This window comes from Chiloscyllium punctatum, chromosome 32 (assembly GCF_047496795.1).
Source record: "Chiloscyllium punctatum isolate Juve2018m chromosome 32, sChiPun1.3, whole genome shotgun sequence".
Lineage (NCBI taxonomy): Eukaryota > Metazoa > Chordata > Chondrichthyes > Orectolobiformes > Hemiscylliidae > Chiloscyllium > Chiloscyllium punctatum.
This window is the reverse complement of record NC_092770.1, coordinates 23,830,950-23,849,132: the sequence shown is the minus strand read 5'-3', so window position 1 is coordinate 23,849,132 and position 18,183 is coordinate 23,830,950. Positions and strand designations below refer to the sequence as shown.

Below are 18,183 nucleotides of genomic sequence, written 5' to 3'. Positions count from 1 at the left end.
GAGAATCGACGTTTTGGGCATAAGCCCTTCTTCAGGAAGTGGTGATGAGTCTATAATAGTGATTCTGGCAAGTTCAAATTGAAGTATTGAACTAGGAGTAATCCACATAATTTTCGTTGCGCCATTGCCAAGTGAAGTGCTTCGAATTTTACCATGTTCTCTGTAAACTGTCTCTTTCATGCTGTCCCTTTCTGTTTTCCTCCTATCGCTTCCTCTCGTCTTTTGCAGAAGGTAAGTACTTCCCTGTTATCTAAGCGTCCTCGACATAGCTTTTCACCCCCAAAGTGTTATACTTGCATTATTATCATTAATATATTTTCCCTTTTGTCCTATTTGCAAACTTTCATAACTTAAAGTTTTAAACGTACACCTCATTCAAGCAGTACACCTGTGTAATGTATTTTCAGTGGAGGATATAAAATTGGAAAGGTATTGTGGTTAATTAACTTTTACATTTGGAAAGGATCAGCGGAGCTCTTTGGACACAGAGTTGGGATGTTGAGATCCTATATTATGAGGGAAGACTTCATTGTGGTTGTTGTTTATAAAGTTCAATATCTTTCCCAGGCCACCATGAAACCACAGAGATGGACCAATCCCAAGGATTGCGGAATAGTAAAATATCTCATGATATTTTTGTTAAAATAAGCCTGTGGGTAAGATGGAGTTTGCAATAATACAGTGCCTTTGACCTCCACAAAACATTCCAAGTAATGAACATCGAATGAAGAGTTGAACTACGGTCACTGTTATGTAGGAAGCTGTCACTGCCAATGTGCAAAGTGAAGTTTATAACTAACAGATTAGTGCATTACTGGAGGATATATCTGGGCTGTTGGGTGAAGAATCAGTGTTGATCAAGACACCTGGAGAACTCTTCACTTTTTGAAATAGTATTGTGGAACCTTTCATGTCTTCCTGAAGAGGCAAGCAGAGTTTAGCCTCTCTTAAACACTATCTTTAAAGTTGCTCGATTCCCTGCACCCCTGGAATGGATTTTATTCTATTCATCACTGGAATATTGTCAAGGCTGGCTTTTGTCTACCCATAAATGTCCACTGGGCAGTTAGGAGTCAACTACATCTGTGGGTCTATAGTCACATGTAGGCAAAACCCCATAAGCATGGTCGATTTCCTTCACTAAGGGGTATTAGTGAAACAGATGGGTTATTGAAACAATGGATACCAGTTACTTCAGTTGACCAGCTTTTTATGCTAGAATTTTGTCTTGTTTACTTCATATTTCACCATTTGCCATGGTAGGATTCAAAGCAGTGTCCTATCACTACACCACTGCCTCCCCAATCTTCTGAAATAGAAGTAGGAATAATAAGATTGAACTAAATTGACAGTAAATGAAAGAATTCGAAGTTGAGGAATATTTTGATCATCCATGAAAATTTAATTGCTAAGTGTAGAAGATCTAAAATTTGCACAGGTGAGTAAAACAACATTTCAAAGTTGCCACTCTGCATGATTCTTTTGAAATTTGACCCCGGGGTGGCACGGTGGCTCAGTGGTTAGCACTGCTGCCTCGCAGTGCCAGAGACCCAGGTTCAGTTCCCCACCTCGGGTCTGTGTGGAGTTTGCACATTCTCCCTGTGTCTGCGTGGGTTTCCTTCCGGGTGCTGCGGTTTCCTCCCACAGTCCAGTGATGTGCAGGTTAGGTGAATTGGCCATGCTAAATTGCCCATAGTTTTAGGTAGATTAGTCAGGAATAAATATAGGTGGGGTGGCGGGGGGGGGTCTTTCTCTTCAGAGGGTCGGTGTGGATTTGTTGGGCCAAAGGGCCTGTTTCCACACTGTAGGTAATCTAATCTAATTTAGTTCTGTTTGAATGGAAGAAAAAGTTCCCACTTATTCTGCCACTCTTTCCTCCTTTCCACATATTAGCATTTCTATAGTAGAGTTATTGAGTCAAACAGCACAGAAATATCAACCCTTTGGTCCAACCTATCCATGCCAACAAGCTTTCCAAAAATGAATTGGTCCCATTTTCCTGCATTTGGCCCATATCCCTCTAAACCTTTCCTAAACATGTACTTGTCCAAGTGTCTTTTAAATGCTGCAATTGTACTTGCCCCTCCCACTTCCTCTGGCAGTTTGTTCCACATAGGAACCATTCTATGTATGAAGAAGTTCCCCCTCAGGTCCCTTTTAAATCTTTCCCCTCCTACTTTAAACCTATGCACTCTAGTTTTGGACTCACCTACCATGGGGAAAAGACCTTGGCTATTTAGCTACAAGAATCTCATAATTTTATAAGCCTCTGTAAGGTTACTCCTCAACCTCCTGCACCCCAGCGTAAAAAGTCCCAGCTTGTCCAACCTATCCTTATATCTGGAATGCTCCAGCCCTGGCAACGTCCTTGTAAATCTTCTCTGAACCATTTCTACATGGCATTTCAGAGAAGGGATCCACAATGAACTTGCCCTGCCTATCCAGAGGTGCTGAGAGCAGCCCCATGCTACCACACCAACTCTACAAAGTCTGTGAATCTTATGTAGCTGAGCTGACGGTTGAATAAACTTACTGCAATCAGGGAAGCTCAAAGCCAACCCTTAAGTGACTCAAATATCAATCAAGATCAATATTGCATTGTAAGTACTATGACTGTTTTTAATTTGAAATTGAATAATTGGAATTATTTCAAATTTTTTTAAAGATATTATATTCTGTGTTGTTTACATTGATTTTTGCGCTTAACAAAATTAATCAACAGAATGTTTTGACTGTATATGTTTCCAGTCTGAATGCAGGTGTAAAATTTGGGGGCATTTCACTGAATAAAACAAGTAAACTTTATAACGTGTCCGATCATTCAGAAGATAACTTAACAGGGCAGGTCTTATGAATGATTTATGTGCCAGTCCTGATCAAAGCTGGAATGGATCCTGCAGAAGCACTTCTGAAATATTATTCCTGTACCACAATGCTTCTTTAAGGAAAAGAATGTGAATCTTAATAAATTGAGTAAATGCAATTACTCTTGTGTTCTATAAGTTTTTTGATTTGTTTGAAGAATTATACTAGCAATCTACGGAATTATTGCCTGCTATTAGAATAAATATGTATTATATGGGCTTATAAATGTCACAAGCATGAGGGAAGTAAATTATTATCGTTTAAGTTCGGTATCAATTTGAATTTTTCAGTAAAATGTGATTTGTGGAACAGTGCTTCTTCAGGATCTGCGTTGTAATAGGTGCTCTCATTCTGCAGCATTGTGTGGAGAGTTACTTGGCCATGTGAGGTATGTGATCTGCAAGTGTCATCTAGAGTAGAATCAGCAAATAAGCTATTTTGATAGAACATAGAACAATACAGCACAGAACAGGCCCTTCGGCCCACGATGTTGTGCCGAACATTTGTCCTAGCTTAAGCACCTATCCATGTACCTATCCAATTGCCGCTTAAAGGTTACTAATGATTCTGACTCTGCCACTCCCACAGGCAGCGCATTCCATGCCCCCACCACTCTTTGGGTAAAGAACCTACCCCTGACATCCCCCCTATACCTTCCACCCTTCACTTTAAATTTATGTCCCCTTGTAACACACTGTTGTACCCGGGGAAAAAGTCTCTGACTGTCTACTCTATCTATTCCCCTGATCATCTTATAAACCTCGATCAAGTCACCCCTCATCCTTCTCCGTTCCAATGAGAAAAGGCCTAGCACACTCAACCTATCCTCGTACGACCGATTCTCCATTCCAGGCAACATCCTGGTTAATCTCCTCTGCACTCTCTCCAAAGCTTCCACATCTTTCCTAAAATGAGGCGACCAGAACTGCACACAGTACTCCAAATGTGGCCTTACCAAGGTCCTATACAGCTACAACATCACCTCACAACTCTTTAGATTAGATTGCTTACAGTGTGGAAATAGGCCCTTCGGCCCAACAAGTCCACACCGCCCCACCGAAGCGCAACCCACCTATACCCCGACAGCTACCCCTTACCTAACACTACGGGCAATTTAGCATAACCAATTCACCTAACCTGCACATCTTTGGACTGTGGGAGGAAGCCCACGCAGACACGGGGAGAATGTGCAAACTCCACACAGTCAGTCACCTGAGGCGGGAATTGAACCCAGGTCTCTGGCGCTGTGAGGCAGCAGTGCTAACCACTGTGCCACCGTGCCGCCCTAATGAATTCAATCCCTCTGCTAATGAACACTAATACACCATAGGCCTTCTTACAAGCTCTATCCACCTGAGTGGCAACTTTCAAAGATCTATGAACATACCTGTATTCCGCATTCTTATTTGTCCTTCCAAAATGGACAACCTCACACTTGACAGGATTGAACTCCATCTGCCACTCCTCAGCCCAGCTCTGCATCATATCTAAGTCCCTTTGCAGCCAAAAACAGCCCTCCTCACTATCCACAACTCCACCAATCTTCGTATTGTCTGCAAATTTACTGACCTACCCTTCGACTCCCTCTTCCAAGTCATTAATAAAACTTACAAACAGCAGAGGACCCAGAACTGATCCCTGTGGAGCTCCACTTGTAACTGGGCTCCAGGCTGAATATTTACCATCTACCACCACTTTCTGACTTTGACCGGTTAGCCAGTTCTCTATCCAACTGGCCAATCTTCCCATTATCCCATGCCTCCTGACTTTCCGCATAAGTCTACCATGGGGAACCTTATCAAATGCCTTACTAAAATCCATGTACACTACATCCACTGCTCTACCCTCATCCACATGCTTGGAAACCTCCTCAAAGAATTCAATAAGACTTGTAAGGCAAGACCTACCCCTCACAAATCCGTGCTGGCTGTCCCAAATCAAGCAGTGTCTTTCCAGATACTCATAAATCCTATCCCTCAGTACCCTTGCCATTACTTTGCCTACCACCGAAGTAAGACTAACTGGCCTGTAATTCCCAGGGTTATCCCTATTCCCTTTTTTGAACAGGGGCACAACATGTGCCACTCTCCAGTCCCCTGGCACCACCCCCATTGACAGTGAAGATGAAAAGATCATTGCCAATGGTTCTGCAGTTTCCTCTCTTGCTTCCCACATAATCCTAGGATATATCCCGTCAGGCCCGGGGGACTTGTCTATCCTCAAGTTTTTCAAAATGCCCAACACATCTTCCTTCCTAACAAGTATCTCCTCTAGCTTACCAGTCCGTTTCATACTCTCCTCTTCGACAATACGGTCCCTCTCATTTGTAAATACTGAAGAAAAGTACTCATTCAAGACCTCTCCTATCTCTTCCGACTCAACACACAGTCTCCCACTACTGTCCTTGATTGGACCTACCCTCGTTCTCGTCATTCTCATGTTTCTCACCTACGCATAAAAGGCCTTGGGGTTATCCTTGATCCTACCCGCCAAAGATTTTTCATGCCCTCTCTTAGCTCTCCTAATCCCTTTCTTCAGCTCTCTCCTGGCTATCCTGTATCCCTCCAATGCCCTGTCTGAACCTTGTTTCCTCAACCTTATGTAAGCCGCCTCCTTCCTCCTTCCAAGACATTCAGCCTCCCTCGTCAACCAAGGTTCCCTCACACGACCATCTCTTTCCTGCCTGACAGGTACATACATATCAAGGACACGTCCTATCTGTTCCTTGAAAAAGTTCCACATTTCAACGATGTCCTACCATGACAGCCTATGCTCCCAATTTATACTCCTCAGATCCTGTCTTGCAGCATCATATTTACCCTTCCCTCAATTGTAAAACCTGCCCTGTTGCAGGCACCTATCTCTCTCCATAATCAAGGTGAAAGTCACAGAATTGTGGTCACCATCACCAAAATGCTCACCCACTAACAAGCCCATCACTTGTCCCAGTTCGTTACCAAGTATCAAATCCAATATGGCCTTTCCTCTGGTCGGATAATCTACATACTGAGTTAGAAAAGCTTCCTGGACACACTGCACAAACACCGCCACGTCCAATTTACTTGATCTAAAGACCTTCCAATCAATATTTGGGAAGTTGAAATCACCCATGACTATTACCCTGTGGCTTCTGCACCTTTCAAAAATCTGTTTCCCAATCTGTTTCTCCACATCTCTGCTGCTATTGATGGTAGCACTTGTTTGTTTTGAGTGTTAACTTTTTCAAGATTAGTTTTGGCGAAGAATGGTTTCCACTTGCATTGTTGCTAATCTTATCTGGAGTTGAGGCACAGTTCGTCCCTGTGTTGGAGCAAAATTCACTTTTTCCCTGGAGCCCCTGCCTTCATTTTGATGTCATGTCAGTATAAGATGTGATTCTATATTCCGGCTACATTTACGCCATTGATGGAATGCAATCAATGAAAGTGGTGTTGCCTGGTCACTCCTGAATTTAATTAAGTTATGGAGGTTCTTTAAATTTCATATCGAGTTTGCAACTTCCTTCTGGGAACTTCAGTGGTGAAGTCAATGTATAGTGGATGTACAAGCCAGATAGTATTAATTACTGTATGGTACTTTTGCAGATGCAAAATCTTAGATGGGACTGCAAGTTACAATAGGTGAACAATGTACTGTTTAATATTTGTTCTTGCTGATATGTTATTGGAAATCATTAGTTTAATGAAAAGCAGCTACTTTCATCGTTAAATACGCTTGAGAATTGTGATGGCACATATGCTCAAAATAATTTTGCTTATATATTTTCTGACGTTAAACTGGTGGAGAGAGGCACCTGGTTGCAGTAGTCTGTGGAGATTGTTTTGGGGAGTGTGGGTGTTAGAGTTTGTGATCCAATGTGCTAGGCCTCAGGTTTAGTTTTGTAAATTTGATAGCTTGTTGATTTGCATGTAAGGTATCAAACTGTTCAAGAACAGGTCTTACTTCAGAATCTGTTGGATTTTATTTTCCTTTTCAAATAACTTATTTGTGAGGTCAAAGTGCATTCCATAATTTTTCGTTTCCATTCCCTAAAACATTTGTCTCCTACTTTATACCTAAATGTTTTTTTTCCCCGTTTGGTTCACAGGTGTGCCAGCACCCAAATGCCAGGATGCGGGAGTGGGGAGCAGAAGCTGTGACTTCTCTGATAAAAGCTGGGTTGTCATTTAAACATGATCCACCACTATCTCAAAATCAGGTTAGTTCATCAAGGGAAAGAAACAGGAATTGATTTTACAACCCGTTCACTCAAACATTGCCATTGACTAGAGGATAGAAGAGATGTATTTTGCCTGAGGCCTAATGGCAATCCATTGTGGTGCTTATGGTGCTCTTGCTTCATTTCTTATTTATGGAAGAACTCCTTAACTGATCGCAGAGCAAATCCATTCCCACTGGAAATTTGTCATTTCAACCAAGTGAAATGAAGTAGCACACAGGTTGCAGGAGGAAAACCATCTCTGATTGGTTATAAGACCTGGGGCAGATTGCAAAGAGGTCCTGCTGTGATTAGCCCTTTAACTTGCAATGCAATCATTAGCTTCAAAACTGCCTCCCTCAAATCTTTTATGGTTTTGTGATGATTTTTGAACATCCTTTGCCTTAAGGAGTCATTTCTGAACAAATGTCTGTGACTGATGGTGAAAGCATGTTTTCAATTTGCTGAGCAAAAGCATTTAAGGCAGAAAATATAAGTGGTTTCTGTGACCCATAAAATTTGCTTTATTTAAATTTAGTTGATTTATAACCAGTTTAGGCCCAGTGACAAGAGAGCAGGAATATTCTTCAGCAATGACCAACCTGTTTACTGCTGATCTGTTGCAAATATGTAGCAAGTCATCGGTGTACTGCAAATTTTGTCAAAATTCAGCGATGGAATTTTAACGCATGCGCAACTCAGATTTCTTTAGCTTTTGCCGTAATTGTTCTTGTAAAATCTTTTGGTTGATGCAGTGGGTACCACTGAACACCAGGTCCTAAATGAAGTCAGGAACAATCTAAGCTGTAGTTCCTCGTTCAGATAAATAGCCGTGCAATAATAATTGTCTGAACTATTATGTGACACTAAACCAGACAGTAGCCAAATTTTGTGGACCTCTGTCAACGTATCACCTTCAGGTGATAACTTACAAATCTTGCTCACTTTTCATTTACTTCCTAATTAAAATGAACAGTTTACCCTTTTGTTCTTGGCCAGAGTTTCTTTTTCAATTTTGTCACTGAAACTTAGCTCTTAAGCTGTTGAATTTTTGATATTCATGTAAAAGATTCTCTGTACTTCTTTGCACAAATAATTTACTCGAGAAGTTTGGTTCTTTGAAAGATCGTATTCCTTCTTGGTATTTTGACTTTGTTTGCCCCGAACTTGGTTTTGAATTTCTTCACAGAGGCTGCAGTTGTTGCTGCTGAATCCACTGAAGGAACTGTCCAATATTGTGCACTCTGACATCCGACAGAAACAATTGGAGTGCGTGCTTCAGATCTTGCAGAATGAAGGAGACAGCCTGGGGCCTGGCTGGCCATTGGTGCTGGGAGTCATAGAAGCAATTCGAAATGACCAAGGGTCAGTAACAGCTGTTTTTGCTTTGTTATATCTTGGTTTCCAAACATTATAAATGTGTGTTTGAATTTCCTCTTCATACCAGCATACGACTATGAAGAATGAATATGATCTTATTGGCTGAGTTCTAATGAATATGCAGAAACAGAGGTAGTAGGACTTAGTAAGAGAGTTATGAGCAAAGCTGTGGAATCTTGGCAATCATAAATAGATCAATTGAGTATGAAAGCTGTACCTTGAATAAAGCTCTAATTAGAGCCAACAAGATTCTTGCATCCAGTTCTGGTCATTACACTCTAGAAAGGATGCAAGAGTTTTTGAGAGGACACAGAACAGATTCGTCCAACGATAGATCCCGGGATAGGGATTTTAGCTTTGAGGTTAGATTAGGTGGACACTAGGAAATTGTTTCCGTTAGGCGAGAGACTAGGACCCGTGTACACAGCCTTAGAATTAGAGGGGGTAAATTCAGAACAGAAATGCAGAGACATTTCTTCAGCCAGAGAGTGGTGGGCCTGTGGAATTCATTGCCGCAGAGTACAGTGGAGGCCGGGACGCTAAATGTCTTCAAGGCAGAAATTGATAAATTCTTGATGTCACAAGGAATTAAGGACTACGGGGAGAATGCGGGTAAGTGGAGTTGAAGTGCCCATCAGCCATGATTGAATGGTGGAGTGGACCCGATGGGCCGAATGGCCTTACTTCCGCTCCTATGTCTTATGGTCTTATGGAAAAGCAAGGGTTGTTCTTGGAGCAGATAAGCTTAAAGGAGTTTTGTTCAAAATATACAAGATTGAGGTTTTATAAGAAAAATTTGTTCCTCTGAGCTGATCATACAAGCTGCAAGAGAAACAGATTTAAGACTTTGGCAAGAGATGCAAGAGGTAAAGTGAGGAGGAACTTGTTTTACGTAGTCCATGTGAATGACCTGGTAATTGCTTAGAGATGGTGCGTGTGGAAACAATCAACGATCTCAGAAATAAATTAGATGAGCACTTGAGAAAATAAACCGCAGTACTTCAAGATCAAGCAGAGTTGTGGTACTGACTGGATTTCTCTGCAGGGGTTGGTCTGGTCTTGATTGGCCTCCTGCTGTAAATAACTCTCTAAGTTTATACTTTGCTCAGAAGCATGTCAGCTATCATTGTTTGGTTACATGTATGAACTTCCAAATCAGTTTCTATCCTTAATTCCTTTGCAATAGCTGTTAGAATGCATTTTTTTGTGATTTTTTAAAAAAAATCAAGTTATCCAAGTGAAATACTTCTGAAAACAGATAGTGTAATATTTATGAAACTGCAGAAATCTGAAACTGGTCTAGAGAAAGTGACTACTGTTAAGAACAAAGTATCTAATGTTAATTTTGCTTGCATTCTTAATGTTGGAAACATTGTCTGCTATGTGCAGTTCTAATATATTCTGGTGCATTTTATTGAAAAGAGCCAAACACTTGATCAGGAATTTAGTCACTTGTCCTATAATTTGGTTCCATTCCTGCAAGGCACCTTGGATAATTAGTATATTAAAAGGAACTTTTAAAATGCTATTTGCTGTTGAAAAGGCTTCAGAAATTGAAAATGCACCTACTTTATTTCTGAACTTGACTTAATGAAGCATGAGACTGATTTAATACTTTTTAATCCATAAGAATACTTCTAGAGGGTGCAGATGTAATTAATGTATAAATTTAATTAGGGCAGGTTTATCAGTCACAGTTTTTATTGTGATTAAATATTTTCCGAAGTGTTCTCCCTCCACTGCTGGAATGGTTTCACTGGATTAATAGATATTATTCCTCCTTTTTGCAGTGAATCTCTAATCCGTACAGCATTCCAATGCTTGCAATTAGTGGTGACTGATTTTCTACCCACCATGCCCAGCACCTGTCTTCAGATTGTTGTGGATGTAGCTGGCAGCTTTGGGCTTCAGAATCAAGAGCTGAACATTAGTTTGACATCAATAGGTCTTTTGGTAAGTTGTTATCAAAAGTAAGAACTTCGTCTCTCAACGTGACTCAAAATTGCACAGCATAGAGCACTTGATGTAAAAGTGAAGAGTTAGAAGGATCTATTGATGGGGATCATGATAGTGGGCTGACAGAAGTATCTGTTGATGGGGCCCATGGTGGTGGGCTGATAGAAGCTTGTATGGAGTAGAAACATCACACCAAAATGATCTGTTTCTGTGCTGTGAATGCTTTTTCCCATGCAGCACTCCAAAGTTTGTAGCCTCCATTTCAGTGTAGCTAAAACAGTCAAAGTTAATGCCAACTCTTCAATGAAGTGACTATGGTTTGATGCAGTTCACAGCAAATGATTGTCTCTAAATTGACAATTCATTCACTCTATATAAAGGCTGACAGAATGAGAGAGATGCGAGTTTGAGGTTGTCCACTGTGCTTCACAGTATATTTTAAATTCAGTTAAGATGAGCTTGTGTTCGTTGAATAAGATTTTAAAAAATTAGCTTTCATATTGCAATTACTATATTGCAATTTATCACATCACAAATTACTAAAACTATTCATTTTTAAAACAATAATTAAATGATAACTTAATGATACTAAGCCATTACTTTTAAGCAGTGGTGATCATCTTTTCTTCCAAACATTGCAACCTAGTAAATATCTGGTTTAATGTTTGCAATTTATCATTTAATCAGTAACTGCCAGTTAAGTTCCTGTTGCTTTCTGTACTAGGAGCTGTTAATCTTGTCAAGTTTCATATTTGATCAAATACAGCTGAGAATAGTCTCCACTCACTATCTTATTGGATCCATTTTCATATCCTGATCACACGATTCTGTCTCAAAATTCAATTGACTATAAAGATTTAATTTTGGCTTTTTTCATTTTAAAGATTGTTACTTATTTAATGCTTGCAGTTTGTTAACAACTTTGAGCTTTATTCTATTACAAAATCAACTGTAAATGAACTAGATTCTTTGACACTGAACTGCAATAATTGTTTCCATGTTAGAATTATACATTTAAAATTATTTATATTGTATCTCACAAGAAAGGCACTTTGTTAAACAAAAATCAGTGTTATAACATATTTTGATTTTCACCACAGTTTGAGATTCCATCAGAATATTTTAAGGTTTTTGCAAAGATTTGTAGCTCGAGTTTGCATGTGGTGGTTGTTTGCTCGCTCATGCATGACAACACACCAGCCTGGCAAGCAAACCAAGAATGTATTCATCAGATTTTTAGAATTCTGTAAGTCTCTGGTTTGCAGGATAATCAGTTATTTTTACAACATTTTTTAGTCTTTTGAACATCCTTTGTGTGTTTTTCCTCAGTGGAACATCTCAGACTATTTTTTCCAACGAGGAGAGACCATCGAGAAGGAACTAGACAAGGAAGAAGCTCTGCTGCGGAAACAGGCAGAGGAGAAGGGAGTCCCTTTAAACCGACCATTCCATCCTGCTCCACCATTTGACTGTCTCTGGTTGTGCCTTTACTCAAAGCTGGGAGAACTGTGTGTGGATCCAAGGCCAGCTGTCCGGAAGAGTGGAGGACAGACCTTGTTCTCCACAGTTGGTGCACATGGTACTTTATTACAGCATGCCACCTGGCATACGGTGTTGTGGAAGGTACTGAACAGCCAGAAAATAATTATTTTTACTGGTTTATGTTCCAGGTCTGGTGGGCCACATGGCACCTTCATCTCAAGGATTCTAGCTGAGTAACAGTTTCACATCTCAGCTTCACATTTTTCCTTTGTTCACTTTCATAAATTGTTCCCTCTTTGGTTTTTTTTTGCTCCTCTTGCCATGCTGTGTCCCTCTGTTTCTTTTCCTGCCTTTATCTTGACTTGTGCTCTCGTCACTGATACTTCCGACTTGGAGCAGCTTCTTGGGCTTGAAACCTCCTTCTCAGACATCGCTGCCCCTCAGCTCAGATCCACACTGAGTCGCAGTGGTGCCCCCTGCTTTTCGTTCTGGTCCTCTGTCTCCCTGTTCAATATCCCTACTGTTTCCAAATTTCAGACGAGTAAGACTCCCAACTCCATTGAGGTTAAATCAGACCTTATTAAATTGTAAGTGGCATGCAGTCTGAATTATCTCACAAACTTTCTCTTAAAATAAACCAACTGAATGTTCTAAGCTGAGTCATAAGCTTTTCATTTTTTTAAACTCTATAATATTTCAGTCTGGAAACACAAAATTCAAAAGGCAATGAATGAACTTCTGAATCTTTGTGTGGGGATAGAATATAGCCAGAAATGTAATGAAACCTCCAATGTTTCATTCCTTGGCCCTTGACGTTCTTTCTGTCTGGCATAGTGTTCTCCTTAATACTTCTATCTCCTTTCTTTCCTGAACACCTTGATATCCAAGTGTACTTAGGCAGCTCTATTAATCAAGTAGTGTTGCAAATGTTAGTGTACAATAGCAACTTAAGACTAGAATGTTTAGTAATTAAAGTAGAAAGTGCTGGAGAAACTAAGTAGACTTGGCAGCCATAGAGAGAAAGAGAGTTAATGTTTCTAGTCAACATTTCTTTCTATTTTTATTTGAGATCTTCAGCTTCCACAGTTTCTTGCTGTGTTTGTGAGAAAAGTGATTTTTTGCAAGCTGTGGAAATGTATGTTTCACCCTGAAACTATCCAATAAGAGAAACTCTAAAGAAACTGCTATGAAGTTAGAATTTCCTTTCGACGAAAATCTGCCTTACTTTCCAGAAAAATTGAGTGCATTTAAAATAAGTTGTCAGATTCAACAGAAAGTATGAGCTTCCAAGATGAGTAATGAAGTTTTCCAATATGCTTCGGAAGGGTCACTGGATCCAAAGCATTAACTCTGATTTCTGCCCACAATGCTGCCCAACCTGATGAGCTTTTCCACCAATTTCAATTTGTGACGTTGCTTGTATATAGGTATAGTTTGCTCTAGATTTTCTGAGCTGGATTTCATTCTGACTGATATCTGTACTTAATCATGTTTGTTCTCTGTCCATATTAGGTTTTATTTCCCCTTTTGGATCGGGTTAGAGAATCGTCCACAACGGCTGACAAAGAGAAGATAGAGTCTGGTGGTGGAAATATTCTTATTCATCATTCGAGAGACACTGCTGAGAAACAATGGGCAGAGACATGGGTTTTAACATTGGCTGGAGTGGCTAGAATATTTAACACCAGGAGAAACTTACTGCAGTCTTTAGGTATTGTTATGTACCCAGATCTCTCAAAGTGTGTGTCTGTATTTTTTTAGTGTTGTGTAGCTGAAAACCTTGGAACCTATTAATAATGTCCCTTTTGATTTTTTTTTTGGCAGGGGACTTTTCAAAAGCCTGGGATGTATTGTTGGATCACATCCAGTCAGCTGCACTGAGCAAGAACAACGAAGTTTCACTGGCAGCTCTGAAGAGCTGTCAGGAAATTTTACAAATTGTGACTCCTGTAAAAGATTCTGACAAGTCAGAAGGTCTGTCTGGTGTTAATATGCCAGTTTTTGTGGGACCGCTGATACCCCCACCTAGAACCTTATCCAGGACAGATTCGCTGGGAGAAAAGCTGGGAAGATTTAATGGAGCTGAACTGAATGCAGCAGTAGATGAGATTGAGGATTCTGCCCTATGGTGGGCTGCATGGAATACCTGGTACAAGATAGGTTTGGAAAGCACAAAACCACCAACTACCTGTGATAAGGTGTTCTTTATTCCAAGTCAGCCATTCCTCACAGCACTTGTGCAGATCTTCCCGGCTCTGTACCAGCACATCAAGTCTGGCTTCAGCATGGAGGACCTGAAGAAATTGGGTGTGATACTCCATGGTTCTGTGTCAGTTCCAATCAGCTCGGATGCCTCTCCATTCATTCTACCATCCTACACTGAAGCAGTGTTGACTAGTCTACAGGAAGCAGTGCTGATAAGTCTAGATGTCCTACAGAAGGTATTAACAATTTAATGCACTGTATAAAGGTGTAGAAATGCTAATGGAGTCTGTAACAAAAACACCCATTGTAAACCTGATGTGTAAATACATTCCATGAACGTACAAGTATCAGTCTAGTATGTCACTTAATGAGAGAGGTTATACCAAGGCAAAGTTTTTTTTTGGTCCACCAATAAGTAAAACAAACAGGTTGTAAGAACAGTTTTGACTGGGATTGTAGTTGATCCATTAAATGGTTTAACAGTTAGAAATACTTAGCATAAAGATGTAGTTGTAACAGCGTTTGGGTTAATTCCTGCATCAGCTGAGGTAACCATAAAGGTCTGTCCTTCGCAACCTTTCCCCTCGCCTGAGGTGTGGTGACCCTCAATTAAACCACCATCAGGTACTGTAGGACTATGGAAATTTTAATCAGTCACTGACCAAGTATTCAAGACATTTGCAATAAGTGCAACTTTAATATTTTATAAATTGGTAATAAATGGAAGAATTATTTACATAGATTTTGTATATTGTTGTAATGTTAGGACCTACAAAGATTCCTGTGTTAAGTATCTCAAGGGGCCATATGTTTGGCATGTTGGTCTGCAGTGCTCTGGTTACTAGTTGAAATTATTTATGGTATGCAGTCTGTGAAATGATATTTTTGTATTCTCCATGTGCTAAAAGAAGATAAATTGGCGTAAGTGGAGTGTTTCTATTGTAAATTTATCATTATTTCCTGTGGAAATGTGGGTGGAGATTTGAAATGGTGGACATCAGACATACAAAACAGAAATATTTATTATCAAAGTGGAGAGTGCAGAAGGGGTTACCTTGTATGTTGACCCTGTAAGTGCTATATATCATTTGAACTTCAAAAAAAATTGGTTTTACTGATCAAGTTTACATGTACCAGTTAGTAATACGGGTTTTTAACCAAGTTTTCTCACCTGTGTAAATATTATTGGTGGGCATGATCACCTTTGTTGCTGTGATGGGCTCAAATGCTTTTGGATAAAGACAAAGTTCTAACATCTTTTGTTAGAAAGTACTGTAGTGAACCCTTTTAAAACAGAACAACAAGGTGGTAAGGAAAAGCCAGGGAGCTATATACCAGGGAGCCTGACATCGGTGGTGGGCAAGTTGTTGGAGGGAATCTTGAAGGACAAGATTTATGTGTATTTGGTAAGGTAAGAACTGATAAAGGATAGTCAGCTTGGCTTTGTGCATGGAAAGTCATGTCTCACAAACTTGATTGAGTTTTTTGAAGAAGTAACAAAGAGGATTAATGAGGGCAGAGTGGTAGACATGATCTGTATGGACTTTAGTAAGGCGTTTGCTAAGGTTCCCCATTGGAAACTGGTTAGCAAGGTTAGATCTCATGAAATACAGGAAGAGCTAGCCATTTGGATACAGAACTGGCTCAAAGGTAGAAAAAGGAGTGGTGGTGGAGGGTTGCTTTTCAGACTGGAGCCCTGTGACCAGTGGAGTGCCACAAAGATCGGTGCTGGGTTCACTCCTTTTCATCATTTATATAAATGATTTGGATGTGAACATAGGAGGTGTAGCTAGTAAGTTTGCAGATGACACCAAAATTGGTGATGTAATGGACAGTGAAGAAGGTTACCTCGGAGTACAACAGGGTCTTGATCAGATGGGCCAATGGGCTGAGGAGTGGCAGATGGAGTTTAATTTAGGTAAATGAGAGGTGCTGCATTTTGGAAAAGCAAATCAGAGCAAGTCTTAAATGCCTAATGGTATGGTCCTGGGCAGTGTTGTTCAACAAAGAGACCTTGGAATGTGCATTCATAGTTCCTTAAAAGTGGAGTTGCAGGTAGAAAGGATAATGAAGGCATTTGGTATGCTTTCCTTAATCGGTCAGAGCATGGAGTATAGGAGTTGGGAGGTCATGCTGTGGCTGCACAGGACGTTGGTTAGGCCACTTGTGCAATTCTGGTCTCCTTCCTCTCAAAAGAATGTTTTGAAACTTGAAAGGGTTCAGAAAAGATTTACAAGGATGTTGCAAGGGTTGAAGGATTTGAGCTATAGGGAGAGGCTGAATAAGTTGGGGCTGTTTTCCCTGGAGCATCGAAGGCTGAGGGCTGACCTTATAGAGGTTTATGAAATCATGGGGGGCATGGATAGGATAAATAGATGATGTCTTTTCCCTGGAGTGGGGGAGTACAGAACTAGAGGGCATAGGTTTAGCGTGAAAGGGGAAAGAAATAAAAGAAACCTAAGGGGCAACTTTTTCACAGAGAGTGGTGCATGTACGGAATGAGCTTCCAGAGGAAGTGATGGAGGCTGGTACAATTACAGTATTTAAAAAGTATCTGGATTGGTTTATGAATAGGAAGGATTTAGAGAGATATGGGCCAAGTGCTGGCAAATGGAACTAGATTAGGTTAAGATATCTGGTCGGCATGGGCAAGTTCAACCAAATGGTCTGTTTCTGTGCTGTACATCTCAATAACTCTGTGACTAACTCATTGGGGATGGATAAAGAAGGAAAATTACTGAATTTGTGCCAAGAGTATTCATGAAGTACATATTACTGCCCATGAGAGCAAACAAAAGATCCAGAGCCATTCTAATTTAGTAATGGGTTCATAAAGTTCAGTTGTCACTGTACAAACAGAGACTTATATGGAAAGTATAATTTATTTTCTTTCTGGTTGCAACCTCTTTGTTAAGTATTGTCTCTGTTAATTCTGTTTGACACTTAACTACTGTTAATTTGAATTATAATCCAGAGGGTTGAGCTAATATTCAATAGCCATGAACCATATCTCCTCATGGCAGTTTGAAAATTTGAAGTTTTTATTTAAAGCTAGAAACATAACAATCTGCCGTTAGTAAAAGTGAACATGAAGCCATTATAAAGTCATTATAAACAGCTACCTAGTTCGCTTATGTCTTTGATTGAAGTAAAGCTTTTGTTAATGAGCTAATTTGTGACTCACACCAGTATAGTTCACATAACTTTTTGAAATTGCTTAGTAAGCCATTCCATTCTGTCATACCCTAAAAAGCAGACCCTACAAAACGTTTCTGATCAAGAAAGGAACCCACAAGCTACTTCATGGCAGTTAGGATGGACATTAATTGCCAGTCTCTTTGCCAGTTATGTCTGCGTCCATGAATGAAATAGAGTAAACAACATAGGTGAAATGATGTATTTGATTTTCCGTTGACATCCTCCTAACTTGTTTCTCTCCTGATTTAGGCACTTTGCGTAGGGCCAGAAGACATGCAGATCATGTACCCAGCGATTTTTGACCAGTTGCTCTCATTTGTCGAGTTTTCCTGCAAGGCGCCAACATATGGAAAACTAGAAACAAAAAATATAGCAAATGCAAAGTTTAACCAGGTAATCAGGCAAATGCTTGTCTTCAGAAAATACACTTATCTTTTGTAATTGTGGTCGCTCAGAATGTACAATCACAGTGAATGCATTACAATAAAATCCTCTGCTGTTTAGTTTTACTGTTTCATAGAAAAAACTTGGTCTCATCCACATTTGCTTTGTCTGTTTAGTTTTGAATCTGGCAGACTTGAACCCGATAATGGCATTCTTTACACCTCTGTTATTTATTCAGAGCAAACAAAATGAAAAGAGAATGATAGCTGATAACAAGGTTTTTTTTTATAGCTTGCATTGAGTGAGTAGGTGCATGTAGCATGCAGTCCAAAAAACATTGCAGGCCAAGACTTGCAATTGTGATCACCATTCTTTTGTAAGCACGTGCCCAGTATACTTAGACATCACCAGTGTTCGCTGAGATGGTTAGCCTCAACTGAGTTGATTGAAGAGCAGAATTAGTTTGGGGTAGGCAAGTGAAAATTGGTCAATTATTACATTTGGGAGCACTGTCA

At 40.0% G+C, this 18,183-nt stretch overlaps 1 protein-coding gene across 2 annotated transcripts in view; it reads left to right on the top strand.

Moving 5' to 3' along the window:
• The window catches only part of mon2 (MON2 homolog, regulator of endosome-to-Golgi trafficking), a 120,094-nt gene that overhangs the window by 80,839 nt on the left and 21,072 nt on the right, over nucleotides 1-18,183 (top strand). For both annotated transcript variants that reach the window (XM_072551912.1, XM_072551911.1), the window contains exons 21-27: nucleotides 6,953-7,063; nucleotides 8,253-8,428; nucleotides 10,234-10,396; nucleotides 11,729-12,022; nucleotides 13,394-13,592; nucleotides 13,706-14,322; nucleotides 17,534-17,677. In XM_072551912.1, the coding sequence (XP_072408013.1) occupies nucleotides 6,953-7,063; nucleotides 8,253-8,428; nucleotides 10,234-10,396; nucleotides 11,729-12,022; nucleotides 13,394-13,592; nucleotides 13,706-14,322; nucleotides 17,534-17,677 (1,704 nt within the window). The remainder of the gene's footprint in view (nucleotides 1-6,952; nucleotides 7,064-8,252; nucleotides 8,429-10,233; nucleotides 10,397-11,728; nucleotides 12,023-13,393; nucleotides 13,593-13,705; nucleotides 14,323-17,533; nucleotides 17,678-18,183) is intronic.